At 35.4% G+C, this 23,449-nt stretch overlaps 2 protein-coding genes across 2 annotated transcripts; both read left to right on the top strand.

Moving 5' to 3' along the window:
* Window positions 1-11,247: 11,247 nt before the first annotated feature.
* Window positions 11,248-13,334, top strand: LOC137742492 (multiple organellar RNA editing factor 9, chloroplastic-like). The gene is made up of 5 exons (XM_068482374.1): window positions 11,248-11,623; window positions 12,423-12,520; window positions 12,607-12,672; window positions 12,752-12,928; window positions 13,017-13,334. The coding sequence occupies exons 1-4, from the start codon at window positions 11,277-11,279 to the stop codon at window positions 12,925-12,927; spliced, it is 687 nt and encodes a 228-aa protein (XP_068338475.1). The 5' UTR covers window positions 11,248-11,276; the 3' UTR covers window position 12,928; window positions 13,017-13,334.
* Window positions 13,335-21,464: 8,130 nt separating this feature from the next.
* Window positions 21,465-23,202, top strand: LOC137743501 (uncharacterized). Its single transcript, XM_068483404.1, has 2 exons — window positions 21,465-21,983; window positions 22,945-23,202. The coding sequence occupies exons 1-2, from the start codon at window positions 21,533-21,535 to the stop codon at window positions 22,995-22,997; spliced, it is 504 nt and encodes a 167-aa protein (XP_068339505.1). The 5' UTR covers window positions 21,465-21,532; the 3' UTR covers window positions 22,998-23,202.
* Window positions 23,203-23,449: the final 247 nt, after the last annotated feature.

Raw genomic sequence — 23,449 nt, forward strand, 5'->3', positions numbered from 1 at the left:
TTATGTTTATAATTTGAACATCAAATTCTCATGTTCACCCCAAATAACCTTGCCTAGCGATCATAAAGCGCAATTTAAACGATCGCCCGAATTTTGGTAAACGTATCAAGTTTTCGGTTTTTGCCTAGGGTTATGCAATCTTGTACGCAGCTATATTGGTCCACCTTAAGGCCCATTGCCACCCAACCTATATGATGTTACGGTTAGTTACTAGGTACGAACCTGACGATTTTCGTATTTACGCATTTGGGTGTGCATTCCATATGCCAAGTTGCGCAGCCACAACATACCACCATGGGTCCTCAAAGAAGGATGCGTATCTTTTGTTGATCATGTTTCTCCTTCACACTAGCTTTTTTAGAGCTCTTGCATGCGATCTCTTTACCGCTCATTTGCGGGGTGTCACTTTAATGAGACAGTTTTCCCCCCGTTAGGGGGAGATAATAGTGTCAACATTCCTATACAACGGCGCGAAGTTACGTGGACGTTACCCACTATGTCTCATCTCGATCCTCATACTGCACAAGTGTGATAAGCAAATGCAATGAATTCTAGTTTTCAGAACGTTGCTCCAGATGCATTCCTCTAATCTAGTTAAAGTGACCAGCTACAAACATGCCTGCAAGGATAGATGTACTTAATGGACGTCAAGTCAACATCCCTGGAGGGTGTGCCGCCTCTGTTTGACGGTTTGGATGCCCCTGTTAGATGGTCTGGTACACCGACGGATAACCAATCAATCTGTCTTAGCCTGGAGCACGACAGATCACTCAGTTCGTAGGATTCACTTCTCTAGAAAAGGAAGGCACAACACAAAATGAATCTAAACTCGATCGCTGTTTCAAATCATTTCCATCTCATGAGATTAATCTGGATTTCTTCCGAGACTTAAAGTTCTTGGTCCAGTATACTAGTTTGGATGAGCTAAATAGAATTGAAATGAGATTATCATCGATGATGTTTTCACTTATATGGTAGCTACCGACATAAATAAAAAACGACGATATTGAACCGTGTTCCGTTGACTAAGTGACAACGTAGAACTGATTGGACAACTAAAGTTACAATCCAAGTCAAATTCCTTACCAAAGTGTGTATTGGACCTGTCGTTCCTACACTACATAAGGTAACCCTGTTATGTTACAAGTGGGAAGTGAAGCATTATGAGATGAATGAAATAGTGCGATATGATGCACCCCTTACAGCGCAAGGTTTCTCTTAAACATCCTGTGATTGATAGCAGTATTATGAAATGTGGTTAGTGTTTTCTCCATGGGGATATAGATACGGAGATTTACATGTAAGTTCTCGAAGAATTTACATAGACTGTTTCAAATAGTTTTAAAACCACGGAACACCCTCTTAACTCGTTTTGAGACGTTCACTTACAATCTGACGGATGTGGTATACCCATCTAAGTGATTATTTGATCAGTCAGAGATATGAATTATGCCCTTATGTGTTAAACTATGAAATCTTATTCCAAATTGCTAGAGTTACAGTTTGTGTTGTTGACATGAATCTCACTAAGACTCCAGAAGAGCTTGAGAAAACTGTCTCGCACCTGAAGATGAAATTTGAGATGAAGGATCTTGGGAAACTCATTTATGCCTTAACTTGAAGTTGAAGCATTGTTCTGACGGTATTTTGGTCTACCAGTCGAACTACACCCCGAATGTGTTACCTTTGAGTATACCTTTGATCCTCCATAAATTATATGCAAATGAGACCCTTGAAGAGGTTATGGAATCCAAAATTTCATATATGAGTTTAACTTTGCGCTTCGTTGTACTTAGCTTATTGTATTTAGACAGGACATCTCCTTCCCTGTTGATCTTGGTAAAGATGCAGCACCACGCATATACGCAACCACTGAATTGGTATTAAAGACGTACCCTGAAGGTACCACGAGGGAAAGTCCCAATGCATTTCGAGCAGATCCAACCCCCTGATCCTCAGAAAGATGCTTGCCTTGTTTGTTATGCTGACGTTGGTTACTTATCAAACCCGCACAAGGCAAAATTCTCGAATGGTTATGTCTTTACCGTTAGGGATATCACAATATCTTGAAGGTCCACGATATGACCTTAGTTGCAAAATGTTTGAATCATTCCAAGACTCACCTTACTTCACTATGCCACAAGTGAGACCTGGTTAGAAGTTCTTGTTGAGCATATTCAAAGTACTTGCTGTGTTTTCATCCATCGTTGAGTCCCAACGACGATCCATGAAGAATATGCTTCGTGTATCAACCCGACCAAGCCATGATACATCAACAAAGTCAACGCCAAGACATATTGCGTATACATCTACATCAGCAAAGCATCAGGAGATTAAAGTCATGCAAGCCGATTCCAGACAACCTTGCCGACCTCTACACGACGTCACTGCCGAAGTCAACCTTTTAGAAGCTTGTCCGAGGAATTGGTATGCCTAACTACTCATATGCAATGCTTGTAGTTCTCATTTGAAAGTTATGTCAAACTCAGGGGGAGTATCCAAAAGTATACTCACTTAATCTTAATGTACTATTTTTCCCTACGATTAGGAGCATTTTTCCCACTGGGTTTTTGTTACCTAACTAGGTTTAAACGAGGCACCCATCCTGGGCTGATCATACCCTTGTGAGCTTTTCTACTTGCATCCAAAAGACGTATAGTTTTGACTTAATAAAACTTCTCACTTTTCTCCTTAGTCTATGGGTTTTTCTCCCACCTTGGTTTTACCATAACAAGGTTTTGTGAGTTTTACTTTTTATGCATTCTTCTGTTGATTTGAGACTCGCATTCGCTCATTGTGCCGACGACTTCATCAACTGTACTTGCTTTATCACTGAAGACCTAATGCGCCATTTACTTGAGTATTTACGCACTTAAGGGGGAATGTTGCAGTTGTATTGGAATAGGAATGTGATTGTGTAAATCCTAGTGGCTATGGGAATGTATCTTATATTCCTATTATGAGTAGATTACCTATTAAATGTTGTAATCCTAAAGGGTAAGGAATTAACCTTCCCTACTACTATAAATAAAGGCACAGTGGGGTGGAATAACACACACCCATAATTACACATCTCTCTCTTCTCTCTACTATTGCCGCACATTTCTCTCTCTCTATGGCCTCCATAATTGTTCAGTAAATTATGCCTACAACAATAAGAGTATTTATCAAAAAATGCGAGATAAAATGTGTCACATTAAGCGCTAGTTTGGTATTACTGTGCTCTAAAAAAAAAATTGTTTTTGTTGTGCTGTGAGATTAAACTGCTGTAAAATAAAGTTTTTGAATGTTTGATAAACTTTTTTTTTATGTAAAAGTGCTTTTAGTAAAAAAATAAAAAAAAATGTCTAAGTGTTTGATAAATTATTTTTATATAAAAGTGCTTTTAGTAAAAAAAAAAAACAATGCCTAAGCATTTGGTAAACTTTTATATAAATTGCTTTGAATATATTAAATAACTAAAAAAGATATGGTATTTACTGTAATATAATAATTTTTAAAGACAATAATGTAGAGACAAAAATTGTAATTTTGTAAAACATGTGGGGGTATACTTGTTATTTGAAAATTTCATTAAATGAGCATTGATTACTGTGCTTGAAAAAAAAAAAAAAACATTTATGCTTTTTTATGTTTTTCTACTCTTAATGACAGTAGTTTTTTTAAAAAACTTTTTTTTTTCCTACCAAACACATTTAATATTTCAAATTTAAAAAAAAAAAAAAAATTTTTTAAGCACCATAATCTCAAATCAAACCTAATTATATGATTATATGAGTAGTCATTTTTTGTAAGTACGTGTCCTATATGGACATGCAAAATAGAACGATTAATTACGACATGACATGAAGTATAAACCTCGATATTGATTGAAACGACCCATTTAAAAAAAATTAAATGAAAGATTTTTTGTTTACGTAACAATATTCAATAATCAAACAATTTCAAGTGGCAAAATTTGTTTTTAGGGTACCACGTGTGCCTACAAAACACTCATTCATCCATAGTTTTCTTTTTTCGTTAACAAAAAGTTTAGCCGGATGGGAGGCTACCTCATTTCAGGATGATGTTATATATATCATAAATTTCTTTGAGAATTTACAGAGGGGTCATAACCCTTTTTTTGGTTTTTAAATCGCTCATCAAGAGAGACTGCCAACATCGGAACTCGAACCTAAGTCTTGGTATAGTGAAGAGAACGATTCTTACCAATTCAATCAGCCTTCGTTGGACTCATTCATCCTTATTTGCCACATACTAAACTTTGCCATTTTTTTAAGAATTAGCTCACTCACAGTGGCATAATCACATTACACACTCTCTCAAGAACAAAACTAGAAATTTTTACAGAATTAAGATATAACTTATTTTTTCGACGATTATAATGTGTGAGTGACAAACTAGTATTGTCCAAAAGATAATGTCAATGGAGTTAGCTAAATTTTGTTGAGGGTTAATTTCTATTAAGTAGGGTAAACTTCTTAAAAGTTAGCACTAAATGTTTGTTATTTCAAAAACTTGAACTAAGCTAGAGCGAAACCCTAATCTAGGGTGCTCTCTTTATCTCCTTCTAGCTTGCTCCTATTAAATTGCAGCATATCTGACTAATACATCAGATATAGAATTTTGATCAAAAAATAAATAATCATATAAGAAACACGAGCTCTCTGAGATGTACAGGTTATGGGGGAAAGGTACGAAGTTGGACTGGTTTGGAAACATTGGACAATTTACTTTATACATATAGCTATGTCAAGTTTTTGGTTCCTATTTGAGAAAGCGATTGATCCATTTAAGATAAGATTAGTGGCGGATTCAGGAAATAATATTAAGGGGGTTAGTAAGAATAGCGCATGCAGCGCGTAAATTTTTTTTAACAGAAATAACATACATATCGTCACTTCATCGAGTCTTGGTAGGCCTTAAGTCATTTGGAAAGGCATACTGCACACCTGTTAATACCTCATTTGCGTAACGAACATGTTCCAAGGCTGCTTCCATATGAATGCTTAACAAAGAAACACACTTATCTTGAACACACTCACATTGTTTGATATCATTGCATCTCATTAATATGTTTGTCCAAAAATGATGATGCTTTGTTATTCCCTGAGATCACCATTTCATTTAGTTTGCATTTTTGGATAATTTTTTACTTGGTTCTTTTTTTCTGCCTACAATTGTAATCACAACCAACAAACAAGTCAGAGGTAAATAATATTAGGACTAGACTGTAAAGGGGCAACACCTCTCTAATGCATTTTATCAAGCAATTGAAGGGCATATATGAAGGGCAACTCCAACCTTTAAAGGGTCAGCACCCAAGTCATCCATAGACATTCACCAAAGTTCGGAGAGTCAGCACTCAAGTTATCCCTAGACATTCACTGAGTTCGGGGGTCAACTGACCCCCTGCCCCTCAATGCATCCACCCCTAAATAAGATCGATAGATAGTATACGGGACATGACCAACACTAACCAGGGACGTAGAACAAATTTATTTAAAGAAATCGCCAGACAAAATAAAAAGTCAGAAATCGAACTATAGTACATGAAAATAATGATTTTTAAATCACAATGACCCCCCAAAGCAGCAAAACGAGTGTGCGTAACAACAAAACACTACACCAAAATCATTATAATATTTAAAATGATTGGCCAAAGAGGCGAAGGGCCAATTAATTTAACTTAAATTAATTTAAAGGATCCGAAAAATGGCCCAAATTTCACGTGAAATGTCACCGTCGCGTCGGACTGAGGATGGGACGGCCCGACTTTGGCCGTCGTAGTTGTGCCATGTCACCTTATACGTGGGTTGTGGGCCCTTTCAAAGGCCTCTGACTTTCCCCACCCTCCGCCACTCGCACGTGAGACATATCTGATTTGTTTGCCGGCCTCACACCATGGGCCCTCTTGGGTCGGGTCGGGCCCAAAAATTCGGTCATCCACAGTCTTATTGTTACTTGTTGCTATTACTTTTAAAGTTGCAAGGGAAGAAAGAGAGAACATTGTTCTTCTTTTCTTTTCTACTCAGGTTTTGATGTGAGTTGTTTGGTTATAGTTGTTTCTTGAATCCTAATCTTTTGTTTTCATCATAAATATTTGGGAAATAGTAGTTGGTAATTGTCAATTTGTGGGATTCAGCTTGTTCGTTTAAATGTATCTAGCAATCTTTCACGTACGTGTGAACGATTGACGTTAGCATTTCTCTCAATTAAGAAACGTGAATTGAACGGAACTAAAACCATTAAATCGTTGACAAATGAAACAACAAAAAATGCAACCACACTGCTACCTAACTCCATTCAAACATACATTGGTTTTGATTGGTTAATAACTTAATACCCGATTAATTATGTTTGATTAATTTCAACTTTTTGGACAATGGTTTTCTCTTTCTAAAATTACATTGTAGAGAAGTATGGAAGCATTCTTCTGGATTGGCCAACCACTAAAATTATTCCTGAGGTCAGTACTGCAGTTGCATGATACATACTACTAGTTATTTTTCAACATTTGTGTTTAACAATGGATTTAAATATATATATCATATTAAGTAGGAAGAATTATTATTATTGTTATCCTGTTTGGGTTTGTTGGGAAACCTAATAATTTTTCTAGTCCATAGTGTTTTTAACACCTAGCACTGTTGAATTCGACAACCCCTGACATGATGCTATCATTTTCATCACAGCTAATATAAAAAAAAAAAAAAAAAGGATACAATTAATTAAGTAAATGGGTGTTCCATGTTAGAATAGACCAGAAAAAAAATTGGAATTTTAATGGAAAATTTTTGGTACTGATCACTTTAACGAAAAATTATATTTTTATATTAAAAAGTCAATCCTGATAATATTTGCTTTACCTTTTATTTTATCCTTATCATTAAAACTCAAAATTTTCAAACTCTTTTCATTAATTTTTCTATAAAAAAAATTATAATATGATTTAATTTATACGATAACTACAACAACCAAGCTTTATCCTATTAAGTGGGATTGGGTGTATGATTCTTAGAGTGCTACTGCACTTGATTTTGCACCAAGTCTGCCGTTAGTTCAAAGTATTCCATATATTTTTTTATAGTCAATTTCCAAGTTTTTCTAGGTCTTCTTCTACATCTTTTGACATGGTCCCATGAGCCTCAACATCTCATAGTTGCCTCTTTTAATCAAAAGATATGTAAATTTTCGGTTCACATGTCCAATCAAACCACCTGAATAAACTGTTCGGTTTTTATAAGATGGATAAGTATACAATCAAACCACCTGAATATATTAATATGAGTCTTATGTTTCTCTTCACTATGTTTCTCTTCACCTGCCACTGAAGACCGAAGTCATATTGAAAAGAAAAATTCATTAAACAAAACAACTTTGGTTGAAAGCTCATATCACTAATAATAATTAGGGACATTCTATACAAAATAAGCAAGAGGAATCCGATGATAATCTTTTTAATGTTCAAAATGTAGAGCGAAAACGGAAAGAAAACATGTCGTATGTTCAAAAGATGACTTCCTCAGACTTTAATGAGGAAACCCTAATTAAACTAGTAAATTAGTAAACCTAAACCCAGGAAAGTCTATATAGTTGTTGCAAATAATTAGCTTTCTCCAGTCATACTGCAGTTTTTCAACCTTCTTTAGCCAGGAAAGTCTACATTTTGTAAAGACCCTTAAGAATAATTGCTATTTTGGATTAAAAAAAAAAAAACGAATAATTGCTACACATATAAATGTGTAAGCTATCACATACCATTGATAAAATGAAAATATATCCGAATAAGCAAAGAAATCCTTAAGAGAACCTCCAATAAAAGATGTGGGCCATTTCCAACCAAAAAGTCCAGAGATCCAGAGGGTCGAAAATAGTTCAAAAACCGTCTCCAACTAAGAACTAGGCCAGAGGGCTTGTGGGCCCCACGGAATCTAAAAGGGCCAAAGGGCTAGCCATAAATTCAAAAAATCTTGTCAGTTATAACCGACAGGGATGCTTATAAAAAAATTTGAATCCAACGGCTAGCTGACTAGCCGTTGTATTCAAATTTTTTTTTTTTTGTTTTTTTTTTGGTTTTTTGGGCCTTTTTTTTTTAATTCTTAAAAATTCTATTTTTTTTTCCTATAAATACCTAAACCGTTCATTAAATTTAAGTTCTAATTTTTTTGGTTTTTTGGGCTAATTACCGTTGTAGTTTTTAAATATAAGTTGTAGTTTTTAAATTTAAGTTGTTGTAGCTTTTAAATTTAAATAATAAATTAAGTTTGGCCCTATGGTCCTTTGACTCTCAGTTGGAGACAGTTTTTTGTGACAGGACTCAAACGAGCCCTATGGTCCTTTGGCCCTTGGTTGGAGACGGAGGTAAATATAGCCCTATATTGTTCATTAAAATATTAATATCTTAAAGGGTCAGATGGCTAAAACGAGCCCTTTAACCAACCCTTGGTTGGAGATGGCTTAAAATGTCTTGAAATGGACATTTTATATTTTTTTTCATTGACGAAAAAACTCTTCAATGGCGAAATGTAATTTATTCATCTTCGACATAAGATATGAATAAACTATTTCAGCGTTCAATTATTGGGCTAATTATTGTTGTTTAGCGTTGTGTTAGGCTGTTAAGATCATTAATGTCAATGTCTTCCAACCGCCATCAAAAGAATATGCTAAAATAAACTACAGTTCATGTGTCAATGGTTACGTCTTTAAAACTGTAATACATAAAATGTATAAACAAGTTAACAGATAATGCTGACGAAGATCAAGTACACTAAAAACTATTGCAGATATATAATTTGACTAGTAGGAATGGCGACACGAACTTGGAGGTTGCTTCCTACTATGAAACACCTCTAAAAACTACTAGTTGCAGTTGGTCACGCAAACAGTTGCGTCTTCAAAGATAAATTATTAAGAATTAATTATGTATTACATAAATTAGTGGATATATAACTAATCATGCAAGACACGATTGAACGAGTTAGACCTGAATAATGATGCGGTTAATTATTCTTCTCAATTCTTATCTTCAGTTTTGACCTTTTGGGTGTTGTGGTTAGCTTAGAATGCTTGCACTATCATCCGACTGTAGTAATGATATTGAAAATGAATCTCATATTGATGGCAGAAGGTGTAAAATCTTGTTCTGAATGTTAATGGATTACCGTTAAAGTCGCTTAGCTCTCAAGTAACTTGCATATCAACTTACTTGATACTCAAGTGATCTTAAATGATTTGGTTAGTATCTCCTTCTTGTAATAGGCTAGATCGAAAAAAACCTTAAACATATAAACAGAGGTGTCCCTGTTCTCACACACATCCTTCTTCCCATTGTGCTAAACCGTATGCATAAAGCATAGAACATACCGAGTGATGAGATTAGAAGATCTCCTCCCATTTGCCAGCCATGTCTTCATCTGCAGGTAACTATACTTGCAGTCTACTACTTCTAGTCATTATATTGATGCATGTTTGTTTGCATCATCTACTGTAATTCTATATACATGTTGATGCTTTTATTTAAGGTCTTCGTAAAGGGATCTTGCATTGACGTATAAAGAGTTGGACTAGGATGTGGGCACATTCCCTTAACTAATTTCCTTAGCCCATGTTTGCAAAGAGGTTTTGTGTATGAGAACTATTATTAACACTCCAAAAATCTCATTCTACACTCCTTACAAGTGTAATTTTCTTACTAATTATAGAAAGTTTGGAGTGCAAAATGAGATTTTTAGAGTGTCAATAATAATTTCCTTGCGTATTAAGAAGTCATTAATTTCTCGTAGTGCGGTAAAGTGGGATAGTATTTAGAATTATGATTGATCAAGAATCAATCCTTCAAAATTTTCAAATATAGCAATTTTTTTTTTTTTGATAGAAAAAACAATGAATTTATCTAATGCATTTATTTTGTGTTTATGGATTAAGATAGTCAATGAAGAAAGTTGAGATTCTACTAAATAACTAATTGGCAAAATAGAGAATAGTCCACACTTTATAAGTACATGCAAAGTTTGGTAAACTTCCTATGTGCGACATTTCTTCACATCCTCAGTCAACAAGCTCATTATTGTGGCAATATAACACAACTAGATTGGAACATTGGTATATAATGTCAAACACAATAGCATATATTTTGGGTCATTTGGGTAGTCATTTTCCAACACCATCTTTAACCTCGTTCATAAATTAAGAGCGTGAGAAGCTAAAAATGGCGTGTTAAAATCACTTCCCTTCCAATTTTTAACTAGATTTGTGCTTATTTTTGGTCAAATTAGAACTCAAACATTTTTTATTTATTACAATGATATTTGTTTATGCTACAAATTTATTTAAATTAAGAGACGAAAAATTTGTACTAAGTTTCTCAAACTCACCTTCAATTTTAATCTTATAGCTTTAAACACTTCTCAACATATATAATCTTCGTCTTATCCTTTGTTTCTTATTCCGACATATGCGTTACTTGTGTAGAGACGAGCCTGTGCTTGCGTGGTTTTGAGGTAGGCGAGATAACTAGGGTTTGTTTCAAATGAGACAATACCTATAGTTGGATAAAGAAGATGAGGTTCAACTTTCATGCTACGTAGACGAGTATTGGATGGTCTGGATTCACAAGATCACAATAAAAATAATAATTCATACCAATCTGAGTCATCTAATGCTCGTAGCCTGAAATTTAATGCTCCATAGCATGAAAGAATTTTCAAGAAGGTGATGTACAAAGAAAGTTAAATTTTATCAAGTAAAACGAGAGCATTGTGGAAATATCAGAAAAATTATTTTGGGTGTCCAGGGAATGGTAATATAATAAGTGAATCGTCAGAGGAACATGGTGTGCAGAAACAAAATTTTATTTGACAAACCATATGATATGTACACTAAAAACTCACTTGTTCTATTACCATTTTGTAGACGCCAAAAACAATTTTTCCTAATCTTTCGACAATGCCTTCTTCCCATAGATTTGAACCTGAAACACATCGGATTAAAGATAAATCTTTTATCTACCAGTACAATCAACCGCTTGCATCCAAAGACAAAATTTGACGGTAAACAAAACATTACTTTATTAAAGAATAAAGAATTTTTTTCAAGCAAAATCTATTTTCCTTGCTCTTCAAAAATTATGATGGGCCTTACAGATCCAAAAAGCCCAATTTCCATGGCCCAGCCCAAAAAATGAAATAGTATTCAAATAAAACCTGAATATATCCCCCTTTCTCTCTCCTTATCTACGCTAACTCTCCGTCCCTTTGCTGCGAACTACGAAAATGGCAATGGCGCCGAGCCTCTTTCTCTCATCCAAAGCCCTAATACTAACCCCAAGACCTGCCATTTTCCCTCCTCCTCCCCAACCCTATTTCGCTACGCTCCGATTCAACTCGGAGACTCGGCCTTTGACTCGCTCCGTTCCCTCTAAGCTGCGCGTTCAAGCTGTGAACGACAGTGATTACTCGTCGAGGAGAAGCAGCAGCAATGAGCAGCGAGAGACGATTATGTTACCGGGCTGTGACTATAACCACTGGCTTATAGTCATGGAGTTCCCTAAGGACCCTGCCCCAACTAGGGAGCAAATGATTGAGACCTACCTCAACACTCTCGCTTCTGTTCTTGGAAGGTACTTCTTCACCCTCTAATTGTCCTTCAATTTCTATGATTTAAACAGTTTTTTATTGTTTTAAAGGAAAATGGGTTCTGGGTTCTGGGTTCTGTTTGCTTTGGGGGTAAATTTATATCTGTGGTAAAAAATTTAGTGAAATAGGGACAAGTATAAGGCTTTCTGGATTGTTTTATTTCGACTGGGAGTAGTTGTTGGATTTTCGTGTGCGGAGATAAGTTCAGATTGTGCGTAAATAGAATTTTAAGTCCCAAATAACAAGTTGAATGAAGTATGCTTTGTAAATTTGTTCAATAGTTGCAAGGAAATGAAATGTTTATGTAGGTGATTAGGTTCTTAATCTGTTGGTATTAATAAAGAACTCGAAAATAATTGTTAAATAATTACTAAGTAATGCAGTGAGGCTTGGAAATTGTAGTATTGGTTCATTACTTAGCATTGAGCAAGAGATTCTCTTTATTTTGGATGTAGTCTTTGTAATTTGTTGTATACTCTAGATAGTTATCTATCTTTTAATTTTGATTTAACTGCTGATACATTTTTATTTACGAAATCAAGTTCGTTCTCGTATTGTAAATCTCATCATCGTAGGCTAAAAGATTGGCGGTGTGGGACAATGGCATTGAATCATCTCAAGTTAGTTTTGGTTGATGATGGTTAAGGCTCTGCTGGATTAGTTAATTTAAGATTGTTTAACTTAACCTGAACCTCTGGGTTTCAGTATGCTGCTAGGTTAAGTACTTAGTGAGAGTCGCTTGGTTATTAATCTCACAACCTCCCGTGGTTCTTTATGTTACAGCATGGAAGAAGCGAAGAAGAACATGTATGCTTTTAGCACCACCACCTACACTGGATTCCAATGCACTGTATCTGAAGAAACATCTGAAAAATTCAAGGGTAGGCATCGTAGTTGGGTGCATCTTTGTGCGATTTTCTCGTGTAACAGTGAATTTGTAGAGCTAACTTGGTTCATCCTGATGCAGGATTGCCTGGTGTTCTCTGGGTGTTGCCAGATTCATATATAGATGTTAAAAACAAGGATTATGGAGGTATGTTTTGTTGCAACAAAGGGTTTGTTTTACCGCTTACGAATCAGTATAATGATTTCATCTTGGGGGTTATTTATAGGTGATAAATATGTTAATGGAGAGATAATTCCTGGAAACTACCCCGTTTATCAACCAAAGAAACGAAGAGAATCAAAATTTGAGAGCAGAAGATATGAAAGACGAAGAGATGGACCTCCTCCTGAACGAAGAAAACCAAAACAAGAAGCAACTCCATCAGAATCAGGATCTGGATGAGGTAATCAGTATACCAGAATGCCATTTATCCAATCATTTGTTTTGTTCTTTTCAAGTTGTTTTTAACTACAATTTCCATTACTCCACAGTTAATGAACGTGGGACTGCAAAAGCAAATGGTACTTTATGAAACTATTAGTGAAGGTTGTCCAATGGAGGAACTCATCCAGGGGTGCACGTATCTGTGCTTAGATTTTTCTGGTGAAGTCTTCTTGTCGTCTGCTTGGATAAGGAATGGTGTCATATGAGCTTGTTATCAAAGACATCAGTATTTGTGAATTATTCGGTAGGTCCAGGATGACCTTTGTGATATTGTTTTTGCATCAACACTAAGAATTTGAGTTCAGCTATATAGTTGAGTTTAGTTGTACGGATGTTTGATTTAGTCTTATGATTCTATTTTCTGATCTTGCATTGTCTTTTCTGATTTCTTCGATTTAACTCTTCTGGTTACGAAGCTCATCTCCCTTTATCTTTCCTTATCCTTGTGGGTGTTCTTGTGCATCTGGGCGCTTAGCACCAAATGCTCATACCGCTATTGTATGAGGTGCTTAAACTTGTGTCCATGGTAGTCATGTGTATTGATTCTTCCGTGGCGGGAACTCCACCCCTATCTTCACTTGGTACTTCACAGGAGCATGATTTCTTCAACTGAGACTGTCTTTTCTACCTTCTGTATAGTTCATGTTCATCGAGCTCGTGCTTCTTCAAGATAGCTAGCTAGCATCGAGCAACTGCGAAGAAAACCATTATTCGATCGCGTTGCTACATGTAAATTATATTCAAAACTCGATTCTCATTGCGCGCAATATTTGTGTATGCAACTAAAAGCTAATATTTGACCAAAAAGAATGTCACAAGTTAATATCTGCTTGCAGTGGAAAAAGGTGTTAACTTTGAAGTACATGCTCGTGGCTTTTGCCTTATCTTAGAATAGCTAGGGTCTACGGATGCATTGAAGCAATCCGTTCTCTTGGTCACCTGATGAACAAAGATATATGATCATTCATTTTTTGATTTGATATCAAAAGTTGAGATTAAAACATTAAAAGTACATCTAATTGTATTTACTTCTAACATCAAATCAAAGAACGTGTGACCATATATTCACTTCTACCGACTCTGATATTGGAAATTGGGTGCAGTAATATACAAACAGAGAAAGCTCGAGCATCGAAATTCGCCAAAAACCAACTTATTGCAAGTGAATAAAAAGGAGGAAAATAAGTTAAAAGGGCAACTACAAAACAATTTTTGTTTAAAACGTTGATTGGTTTGTGAAAAGAAGAAAGATCTTCACCGTGAAAAGACAACGCAGTGAAAGCAAAAGGAACGTATTTCTGATAGGCTAAGATGCCATCAGAAATTCACAACACAAACGTTCAAACCTGTGATATCTGTGAAGGAGTATGTGATGGTGGATTCCTTGGGTGGACAAAGCTGAGAGGGTCCGGTCCTCCAGGCATGCAAATGATGAAAACTTAAAGGCAAGGCCTGTAGGTCCTACCAACAAACCTCTTTTGAGTCCATGAGTCCGCGGTCGTTTTTTGCTAAATTTGAAGTGTCACGTGGGATTACTACTTAATATTATAATTTAGTAATATTCATTTTTATTGATAAGTGAGAAGTCTTAGATTCAATTATCTTTAAAATCAAATTTGACTTCATTATTATTAGGCTATTATGAGGTTTATACCACTTCCTTATCCCCTGAAGACTTGCTATCCCAGTAAGCAAACATATTTTTTGCCAATTATTAGAAGTTGTCTTTCTCAATTTTTTCCAATTATTGAATAATGAAATACTAAAAAAGAAAGTTGAATGGTGGAAAATAATAAAACACTAAGAGTTGTAGAGTTTGTTGAACTGTAAAATTGTCAAGTAAAAAACTTTAGTCTTCAACTGCAACAAACTTGTATTTAAAGAAGTCAAATTCGCGTACTCTCTTGGAAATGTTTTTATTTGTAAGTTTAAATCTAATGTAAAGAAAACAAGGATAAAGTTGGTCAAATTATAAAAATCGTACTATATTTCGGTGTAGGTAAGGAGTGGTACCCCTAGATGTACATCGAAGAATTTAACGACTTCTAATGATGCATACTAAAAAATTTTGCCAAATAAATCAACTAAAGGGAGAAATTCTTTAATGCGGCTGCTATACTGCTTCCACATCCTTGCGAGTGTGTTGCGTATACGTGAGCCGCACAACAGAATTTTTCCACTAGGGCACCATCGAGGCACCGGGACCTAAGGGCTAATTAACAAGCAATCTACAGTTGAAAATCACTCAACATGAAATCTCCATTCCATGAAAACAGATATAAAAGTTGTTGAAAGGTGAAACTTTATGATGGTTGTGGTGGATGAATTGACCCAGGTAGGGTTACATGGTTGTATTTTTGTCAAACGAAGACAAGTATCCAAGGGGCGTCCAAATGCTTGTTGAGTTGGAAGAGTTGATATATGTTCCTTGCGGACTTACTTCCATCCAATATTCAAGGGAGGAGGAAGAATTGGTCCTAGTCCTTGTAGAGTTGAGGGCTCGCATAATTTTGTCGAGGTACATATTTAGTGAAGTTAATAAACGTTCTATATCGGAGAATTAAGAAATCTTTCATGAACTTATTATTAAAAAAATTATATTTATCTCTTTAATTCGGTTAATTGATTCTGTGGTGAAACTCCAACTTCTAATGTCTTTGTGGCTATTAAATTTCTTTGCATTGCAACACAATTTTAATAGCTTTGACCTCTTGACTACACAAAGGGCGTTCCAGATGAATACTGATTTAACTTATGAGTTCAAAAAGTTAGCTTTAGATTTCCTTAAAAAAAGAGAAGATGATAAACTTTCAACTTTCCTGAATCAATTTGTTCACATGGGGTTGATTTAATAGAGTTCCATAAAAGGACTCGTCAACTATATACGATTATCAACCACCACAGGGTAGTTTAATGATTGAGAATGAATTTTAAATTCGTATTGTACATAACATGTTTTGAATTCGACTCCTAATTGACGTTGGTGAATCAAACGATAGTGGTCAAAAGAAGGATAAAATGCCTTTGTAAGTCTCTTTAGCCTTGAAAGAAAGGATTGTCATGACGAAGCCACCCTCTGTTGATCCTTTAATAAAATAAAAATAAAACTACATATGATTATCAAAGTATTGACATAGCCTATGTTAGTATACAAATAATATTTTGTACTAAATTTATTAAATTATGATAGGAAGACTCGAACTTAAATGCATAAAAAACACACTACTATAATCACCTTGATTAAATCAAGATCTACTCTTATATGCCCCTTGTAAAACACAGTTACTCATATTTTGGAGTGACTTAAATTGTACAGCACTAAGTAATATAAAAATTGAATGACCGAGAATAAAAATAATATGAAAATTTGTCGATTAAATCTTACATACAAAGATTTAATAGATAATTTTAACAGTATATTTTGCATAAAACTCGTACTACATAGGCTTTTAACCCAATCCGATTCATAGAAGAAGTGACGCGCATGTCATGCATGGGACCTGCAAGCAAACACTTGCGCGCAATACTCACACTAAATTTTATTCATTGGCAACACAACAGACGATCACTGACAGGATATTTTCCTAGTGTGGGGCCTGGGGGAGCATTTACCAGGTAACTTTTAATCATTGCCTCGTAGAAATTTTTTGTTCATTGTTCAACGCAGGCTTCTTCTTTCACCGTGCGAGTCTTCAGTGGCAAAATAGACAATATGAAATCTTTATAGAGTATAATTCTCTATCGAACTATTTTCATTCCCTTTCTTTCATTCTTTTCATATTATGTTTTTTATCTTATTGTTTCTATAAAAATATCATATAAAATATTGACGTGATTTAATCGTAATCGTTTAAGTAAGAAAGAAAAAAAAAAAAAAAAAAAGAGAGATTAGGAGTGTGAACACGAAAAATTCCTGAAACAAGAAACAAGAATATGTGTACAAAATAATATTTTTGTGTTTAATGATTTTGGGGTTACGATTTCTCTCAAATTTGGTCCTCTGATTCTATCTTCGTAGGGTGTAGGTTTGTGGATGAGTTGTTGATCCAAAGGGCCGTCGGGGCTTGATCTAAGAATAAAGAGTTGATGAACGGATCTTCAAGGGGCGTTGGGCTTGATCTTGAAGACTGGGTGTATGGGTTTGTTGAGGTTGTTGATCCAAAGGGCCGTTGGGGCTTGATCTTAGGATGAACGGATGATGAATGATGAACACTTTCTTCAAGAAGCCGTCGGGGCTTGATCTTGAATTGGTGGGAGTTCTTCAAGGGCCGTTGGGGCTTGATCTTGAAGGATGATTTGACGAAGAACGAAGAGTGCTTTCTTGATCCTTCGGGATTTTCTTGAGAGCTTTAGAACTTTAAGGCTTCAAGGTTTTGGTCCCCCCCCTCTATTCCTCTTGATGGAGAAGCCTATTTATAGGCTTTGAGAGTGAATCACCACCATTCATTTTTTTGGTGAAGTGAGTGGAGGTTGTAGGTGAAGTGAGTGGAGGTTGTAGGTGAAGTAAGTGGATGTTGTAGGTGAAGTAAGTGTGTGAGGTTGGTGAAGTAAATAAATGTTGTAATTTTAATACATTGGTTAACATTTTTTTTACTCAAATTTCGATGTCTACAAATGCCCCCACTTCAAGCCGCGTCGTAGACATGTGCTTGTCACGTGTAGAAGATGCGTTTTGAAGTCCCTTAATGTAGATGTCAACCCAAGGGTCGTCGAGGCTTGATCTTGAATTGGGCTGGAAATTTCTTCAAAGGCCATCGAGGCTTGATCTTGAGTTCGACTGGAAGATTTTCTGGTTTCCTCCAATCGTTGATTTTCCATAGGCTTAATCTTGAACTGGGCTGGAGGATTCTTTTGGTCTCCCCCGAAGGTCTGAACTTACTCCTTTTATCTGGAGTTGAATTTGATTTAAGGGTGGTGAACACTTGATTTTGAATCGGACTTGTGATTTCTTCAAGGGCCATCGAGGCTTGATCTTGAGTTCGACTGGAAGATTTTCTGGTTTCCTCCAATCGTTGATTTTCCACAGGCTTAATCTTGAACTAGGCTGGAGGATTCTTTTGGTCTCCCCCGAAGGTCTGAACTTAACTCTTTTTATCTGGAGTTGAATTTGATACCTTTGCTTTCGCCCTTGATGATATGAGATACTTTTGCTTGCGCCCCTGCATTTACTCTGTCAAAGGACTAGCGGAACAGTTGATGAACGGATCTTCAAGGGGCGTTGGGCTTGATCTTGAAGAATGGGTGTATGGGTTTGTTGAGGTTGTTGATCCAAAGGGCCGTTGGGGCTTGATCTTAGGATGAACGGATGATGAATGATGAACACTTTCTTCAAGGGGCCGTCGGGGCTTGATCTTGAGTTGGTGAGAGTTCTTCAAGGGCCGTTGGGGCTTGATCTTGAAGGAGGATTTGACGAAGAACGAATAGTGTTTTCTTGATCCTTCGGGATTTTCTTGAGAGCTTTAGAACTTTAAGGCTTCAAGGTTTTGGTCCCCCCTCTATTCCTCTTGATGGAGAAGCCTATTTATAGGCTTTGAGAGTGAATCATCACCATTCATTTTTTTGGTGAAGTGAGTAGAGGTTGTAGGTGAAGTGAGTGGAGGTTGTAGGTGAAGTAAGTGGATGTTGTAGGTGAAGTAAGTGTGTGAGGTTGGTGAAGTAAATAAATGTTGTAATTTTAATACATTGGTTAATATTTATTTTACTGAAATTTCGATGTCTACAAGGAGGAGAGAAAATAGAAGAGAAATTTGGAGGGGGAGAAAATCTTCCTCCAAACTTCATCTCTCTTTTTTTATCTAATCCACATGTAAAAATTACGATAAATTGTTGAGATTATAAATTCTGCATTAGAAATATAAGGAGTTCCGCTAGTTCTTATATTGTAATTGTTTTTTTGATAGAATTTGAATTTTCTTCTTGCAGAAAAAAAAACTTGAGTGGTAATTTACTGTCGTGCAGCACGTAAAAATCTTGAGTTAAAACATAGTAAGTATTATATAATTCAATTTATAAATGAATTAAAAGTTCAGAAGACACGTATTATGTTTCAAATGAATGATGTTTATCACATACCACCTAGCGATATTTGGAACACTAGCCACATGACATCAAATGAAATTCCCTATACAAGTGTTTTTTTTCTTCTTCCGTAGATCAACACGAATTTAACAGTAAAGGAAAAGAAAAGGGTATGCAGCAAGTTCTGCACTTATTAGTTACCATCCCTTCTCCGGTTGCAGAATTCATGTGAGGGACTTCCTGGATTCTGACTTTTCCACTGCACAGATGGAGCCGTTACTATCTGGTTAATTAATGTACACTCAATTTGTTCTTATGGGATTGTAGGATGTCTGAAATACCCTTACACGCTAATAGTAGAACTCCTTCAATTATTTTTGGATGGAAATATGTACACGGTCTAAGTTTGATTAATATACCTGCGTTTAAATTCGGAAGTCTCTGTTCAATGAGTTTCTTCGTGTACTCTCTCTGCCACCTTACAGTTTTTTTCGTGAATTACCATGCCAACATTATAAAACATTATGCAAAAATATGAGGTAACAGAGAGTCCCACATTTAAAAGAGCCCCAACAGCATTTCGGTAAAACTGCCCAATGTAGAAAGAGAAATACTACGAGGACTCTCTCAAAAGTGGAAGTGCTCTATGGGCTCTCTATCACCTGATGTTTTTGCATAATATTTTATGATGTTGGCATGAAAATTGACTTTATATGGACTCTCTGCAAACGCAAATGGACTCTAATGTCAAAATACTGTCACTTTGGAGAAATTTTTCAATGTGCGAGGAGCACAGTCTGGTACATTAAGTGTCATAATACAAGTTTGGTGACTTGAATTTTTTTTTTCTTCAACCAATTGTGTTATGACACTTCGTCTACCGGACCGTGTTTCAGACATATTAAAAAATCTCTTGTTACCTTGAGTTACTTGTTAATTAATTGAGAAAATTGGAGTATTAATTTCTAAATTTTGATCTAATTAGAGCTTTATTTATTGAATTAAGTATTTGTCACGATGTGTATTAACAATCCTTTTGTATAATATTATTAGAACTTTTGTCTAAAATAAAAAAATTTAAAGGACAAAAATTATAAAAGTGTGACAAATATAAAGATCGAAACTCCAATTAAGTCATAATCTAAAGACTAAGGCTCTAATTTTTTTAATTAATAGTTAATGAAATAATATATAGTCATACTGTGTTGTCAATTTTTATGACGAAATGGCCAGCAGGAGGTCCGTTGGCTGAGCTGTTTGGACCACCTACACACCTTTTATGCTACATTTTCTTGTATTTAAACGATACTTAGCAAATTTAATAAGAACAATAATGCTCATACATGATTATTAGGTCATGAAGACTGTACAGACCGCCACATTTGTCTTTTATTTTGGCACTTTTTAGTTTTTAGTTGGATTTTATAAAGAAAAAATAGTTAAGTACGAATCATTTGGTTCAAAATGATAGTATTCCTAAAGTTTTATTATACGATGTGAAATTAGGTATTTCGTGAAGCTAACTTTATTATGGGTGTTGTTACAAATCTAGGTATCACACGTTATATAGTCTCTTTAATCTTGAGAGCACTGCTACTTGCCTCTTTCCGTTGTAATTTCTTTTATAACTTTGTTCAACTATATTAGATTCTGTTTGTAACTTGAAAATACTTTGTTCTTTAATTTTTTTCGCCAACAAAACAAAAAGACCATATTTCGAACAACATAACTAGACGGCGATATATCAACCAAAGTGAATTAACAAGAGCAGACCCATTCAATGGCAAGGGTGGACAACTCCCCACTCGGCCTTGAAAAAAAATCCCGTTATTGGTGTTGGATTTTTGTTACCCAACTATTGGGCAAGGCAGGGTGCTACGCGGCTATAAATCTCATCTTTGACTTGAAATAAACAATCATTTTTGTCTTTTTATCCTTTCTATTTCAAACTCAGTTCACCAATATTATTCGAATTCACTCGAATTTCTCCATCTTAACTTTCTTCCTCAGTCATTCGGACGACACCATTGCTTAAGACTCGCTTGCCAACAAAGAAAAATGAAGGCAAGAACTTCATAACAAGTTTCAAAGATGTACCTCAGTTAAGTTGCTCCTACAAAAGCTTACAGATAATTAAACATTAATTAAGGTTGAAGTAAAAAACTACAACTAAGACTGAGATGGAATACATGATTAGTAGGTGACAAGAAAATGTAATATAATATATTATGGTGTAGAATGTAGACATACTAGATACAACTTTAAGAAACAATTTAGTACAAGAGCAAGCAAGACAGCGAATGATTAAGCTAACTCCATAATTAGGTGCTACAGTACAAGATAATTAAGCTCATTGCCCCCGCCCCCACCTCCACCTCAAAACAATCACCAATCTAGGGCAAAATAGTAAATTCAGACACCAGTCCTCCTTTAATAAACAGTCTTTCGACTTTCCAACTCTCCCAAATACATACCATCATCCCTTAAAATCCACACACACACTCTCTCTGTCTCTCTCTAGGCATTTTCCATCCAAACCATCACCATGTCCCTGTTTAACACCCGGTTCTCCTTCTTCTTCCTCACAGTCTTTCCATGGACCTTTCTCCTCTTTCTCTCTCTACCCTTCTCTCTCTCCTCCACCAACATCCATGAACTCCTTATCTCCCAGGGGCTTCCACCTGGCCTCCTCCCAAAGGAGGTCAAGTCCTACACTCTCTCAGACAACGGGGAGCTCCAGGTCTTCCTTGATGCCCCATGCCTCACAAAATATGAGAACAGGGTTTTCTTTGAGAGTGTTCTGAGGGCAAATCTCAGCTATGGAAGCCTCATTGGGGTCGAGGGTTTGTCTCAGGAGGAGCTCTTTCTTTGGCTGCCGGTCAAAGACATCATTGTTGATGATCCAAGATCAGGTCTCATTCTCTTTGACATTGGGGTTGCTCACAAACAGCTTTCTCTATCACTCTTTGAAGATCCCCCTGACTGTAAACCATCAGGTAATCAATTCACGGAAAATGATTTTCACACAACCCTACTTATTTTTGTATTGATTCTCCTTTTATTTATTCAATCAAACAACGGATATATACAAAAGTTTCTGGGGGTGAAGAGTAGGGTGTGTAGAAATTACTGATCTTAATTCATTTCTAATTTTTTTTTTCATTTAATTATGTTTTTTAAGTTCTGTTTGTGCAGTTAATCTGTAACATGTGTTGCACTTTCTATTGATGTTGGTTTCTGGGTTCCTTTTTTTTTTTTTTTTTAGGATTTTAATCTGTCATGTCTCATTTCTGATGATAAATATTGTGCATGTTAGTGTTTCATATGTTGGAAAGACTTGTTTTTTTATTTGTTGTTCTTTGTTTGTTTTATTCCTTAAAAGAGATATTTTTTCTTTGCCCTTATTTTCTGTTCCTACACATGATGTATCAAAATTTCCCTGTTAACAATTAAAAAATGATAATATTGGTAGAAATTTCCTGTATAAAAACAAAAGAAACAAACTTTTGTTGTTGGTTGATCTTTTGAGGGAATTGATTAGGCTTCTAGCTAGCTAGCTAGCATTTCATATTATAAGTGTGCTAATTAATATACACACACAACCGATAGTCTAAAATACTAAGATTTATAGATATTTTTAAGTGACCGCTTAGTATTAATGTTCAATAGTATTTTTTGATTTCAGATTTAATTTTTGTTAAAGGTAAACTTGAATTACATTATTACTAGTTTTATTGTGAAGTTACACTCACCATTTCCTCTTTAATGTAAATAATATCGTTTATTCAAAAGAAAAAAAAGAAGGAGTTTTTAAGCAAGTATATACAACATAAATACTATCACGATCTACTAACCAAACTCACGTCTGCTATAAATATTACATACTTTTAAAGTTTGCGTGTAAAATGGTGGTCTTGATTCTTGAGCGCCTAACAATTTTCATGTGACTGTTTGCAGGTGTGCTGAAGAATCATGTGAGGAGGGAGAAAGGCTTTTGGGGTCTCAGATAGGGAGAGTAGAGATACCAACTTGTTTCCAACTATGTCGTCTTCTACTTCTATGTTAATGCAATTTAATATTTTAATTAGCACTAAGTGTAACTAGGTCCAGGTTGATATTATTAGAGGGTTTTGAGGAAGGAGATTGTAAAGATGTGAACTCCTTGAATCAGATTAACGGTTCTCATTAATCTTCTAACTTTTTTGTTTGGAGAAATACGGTGACCAAGTTTTTTTTTTTAAAAAAGTGGGATAAACATCACAATAGTCTAGTAATGATGTAGTTCAAATAGCTTTTTGCAAGAATTGATTCTAATATATCTCACTTACAAGTGAAGAGGGATATTATTACACCGTAGTATTAAGTGAGGGTAGCCCAAGTTTTTAAATTATGTGATGTATTACCAATAGAAAATAACTACGTCACGGAATCAACAATAATTATGTCATATGGTTTATAAAAT

The sequence above is a fragment of the Pyrus communis genome, chromosome 8 (assembly GCF_963583255.1).
Source record: "Pyrus communis chromosome 8, drPyrComm1.1, whole genome shotgun sequence".
NCBI lineage: Eukaryota > Viridiplantae > Streptophyta > Magnoliopsida > Rosales > Rosaceae > Pyrus > Pyrus communis.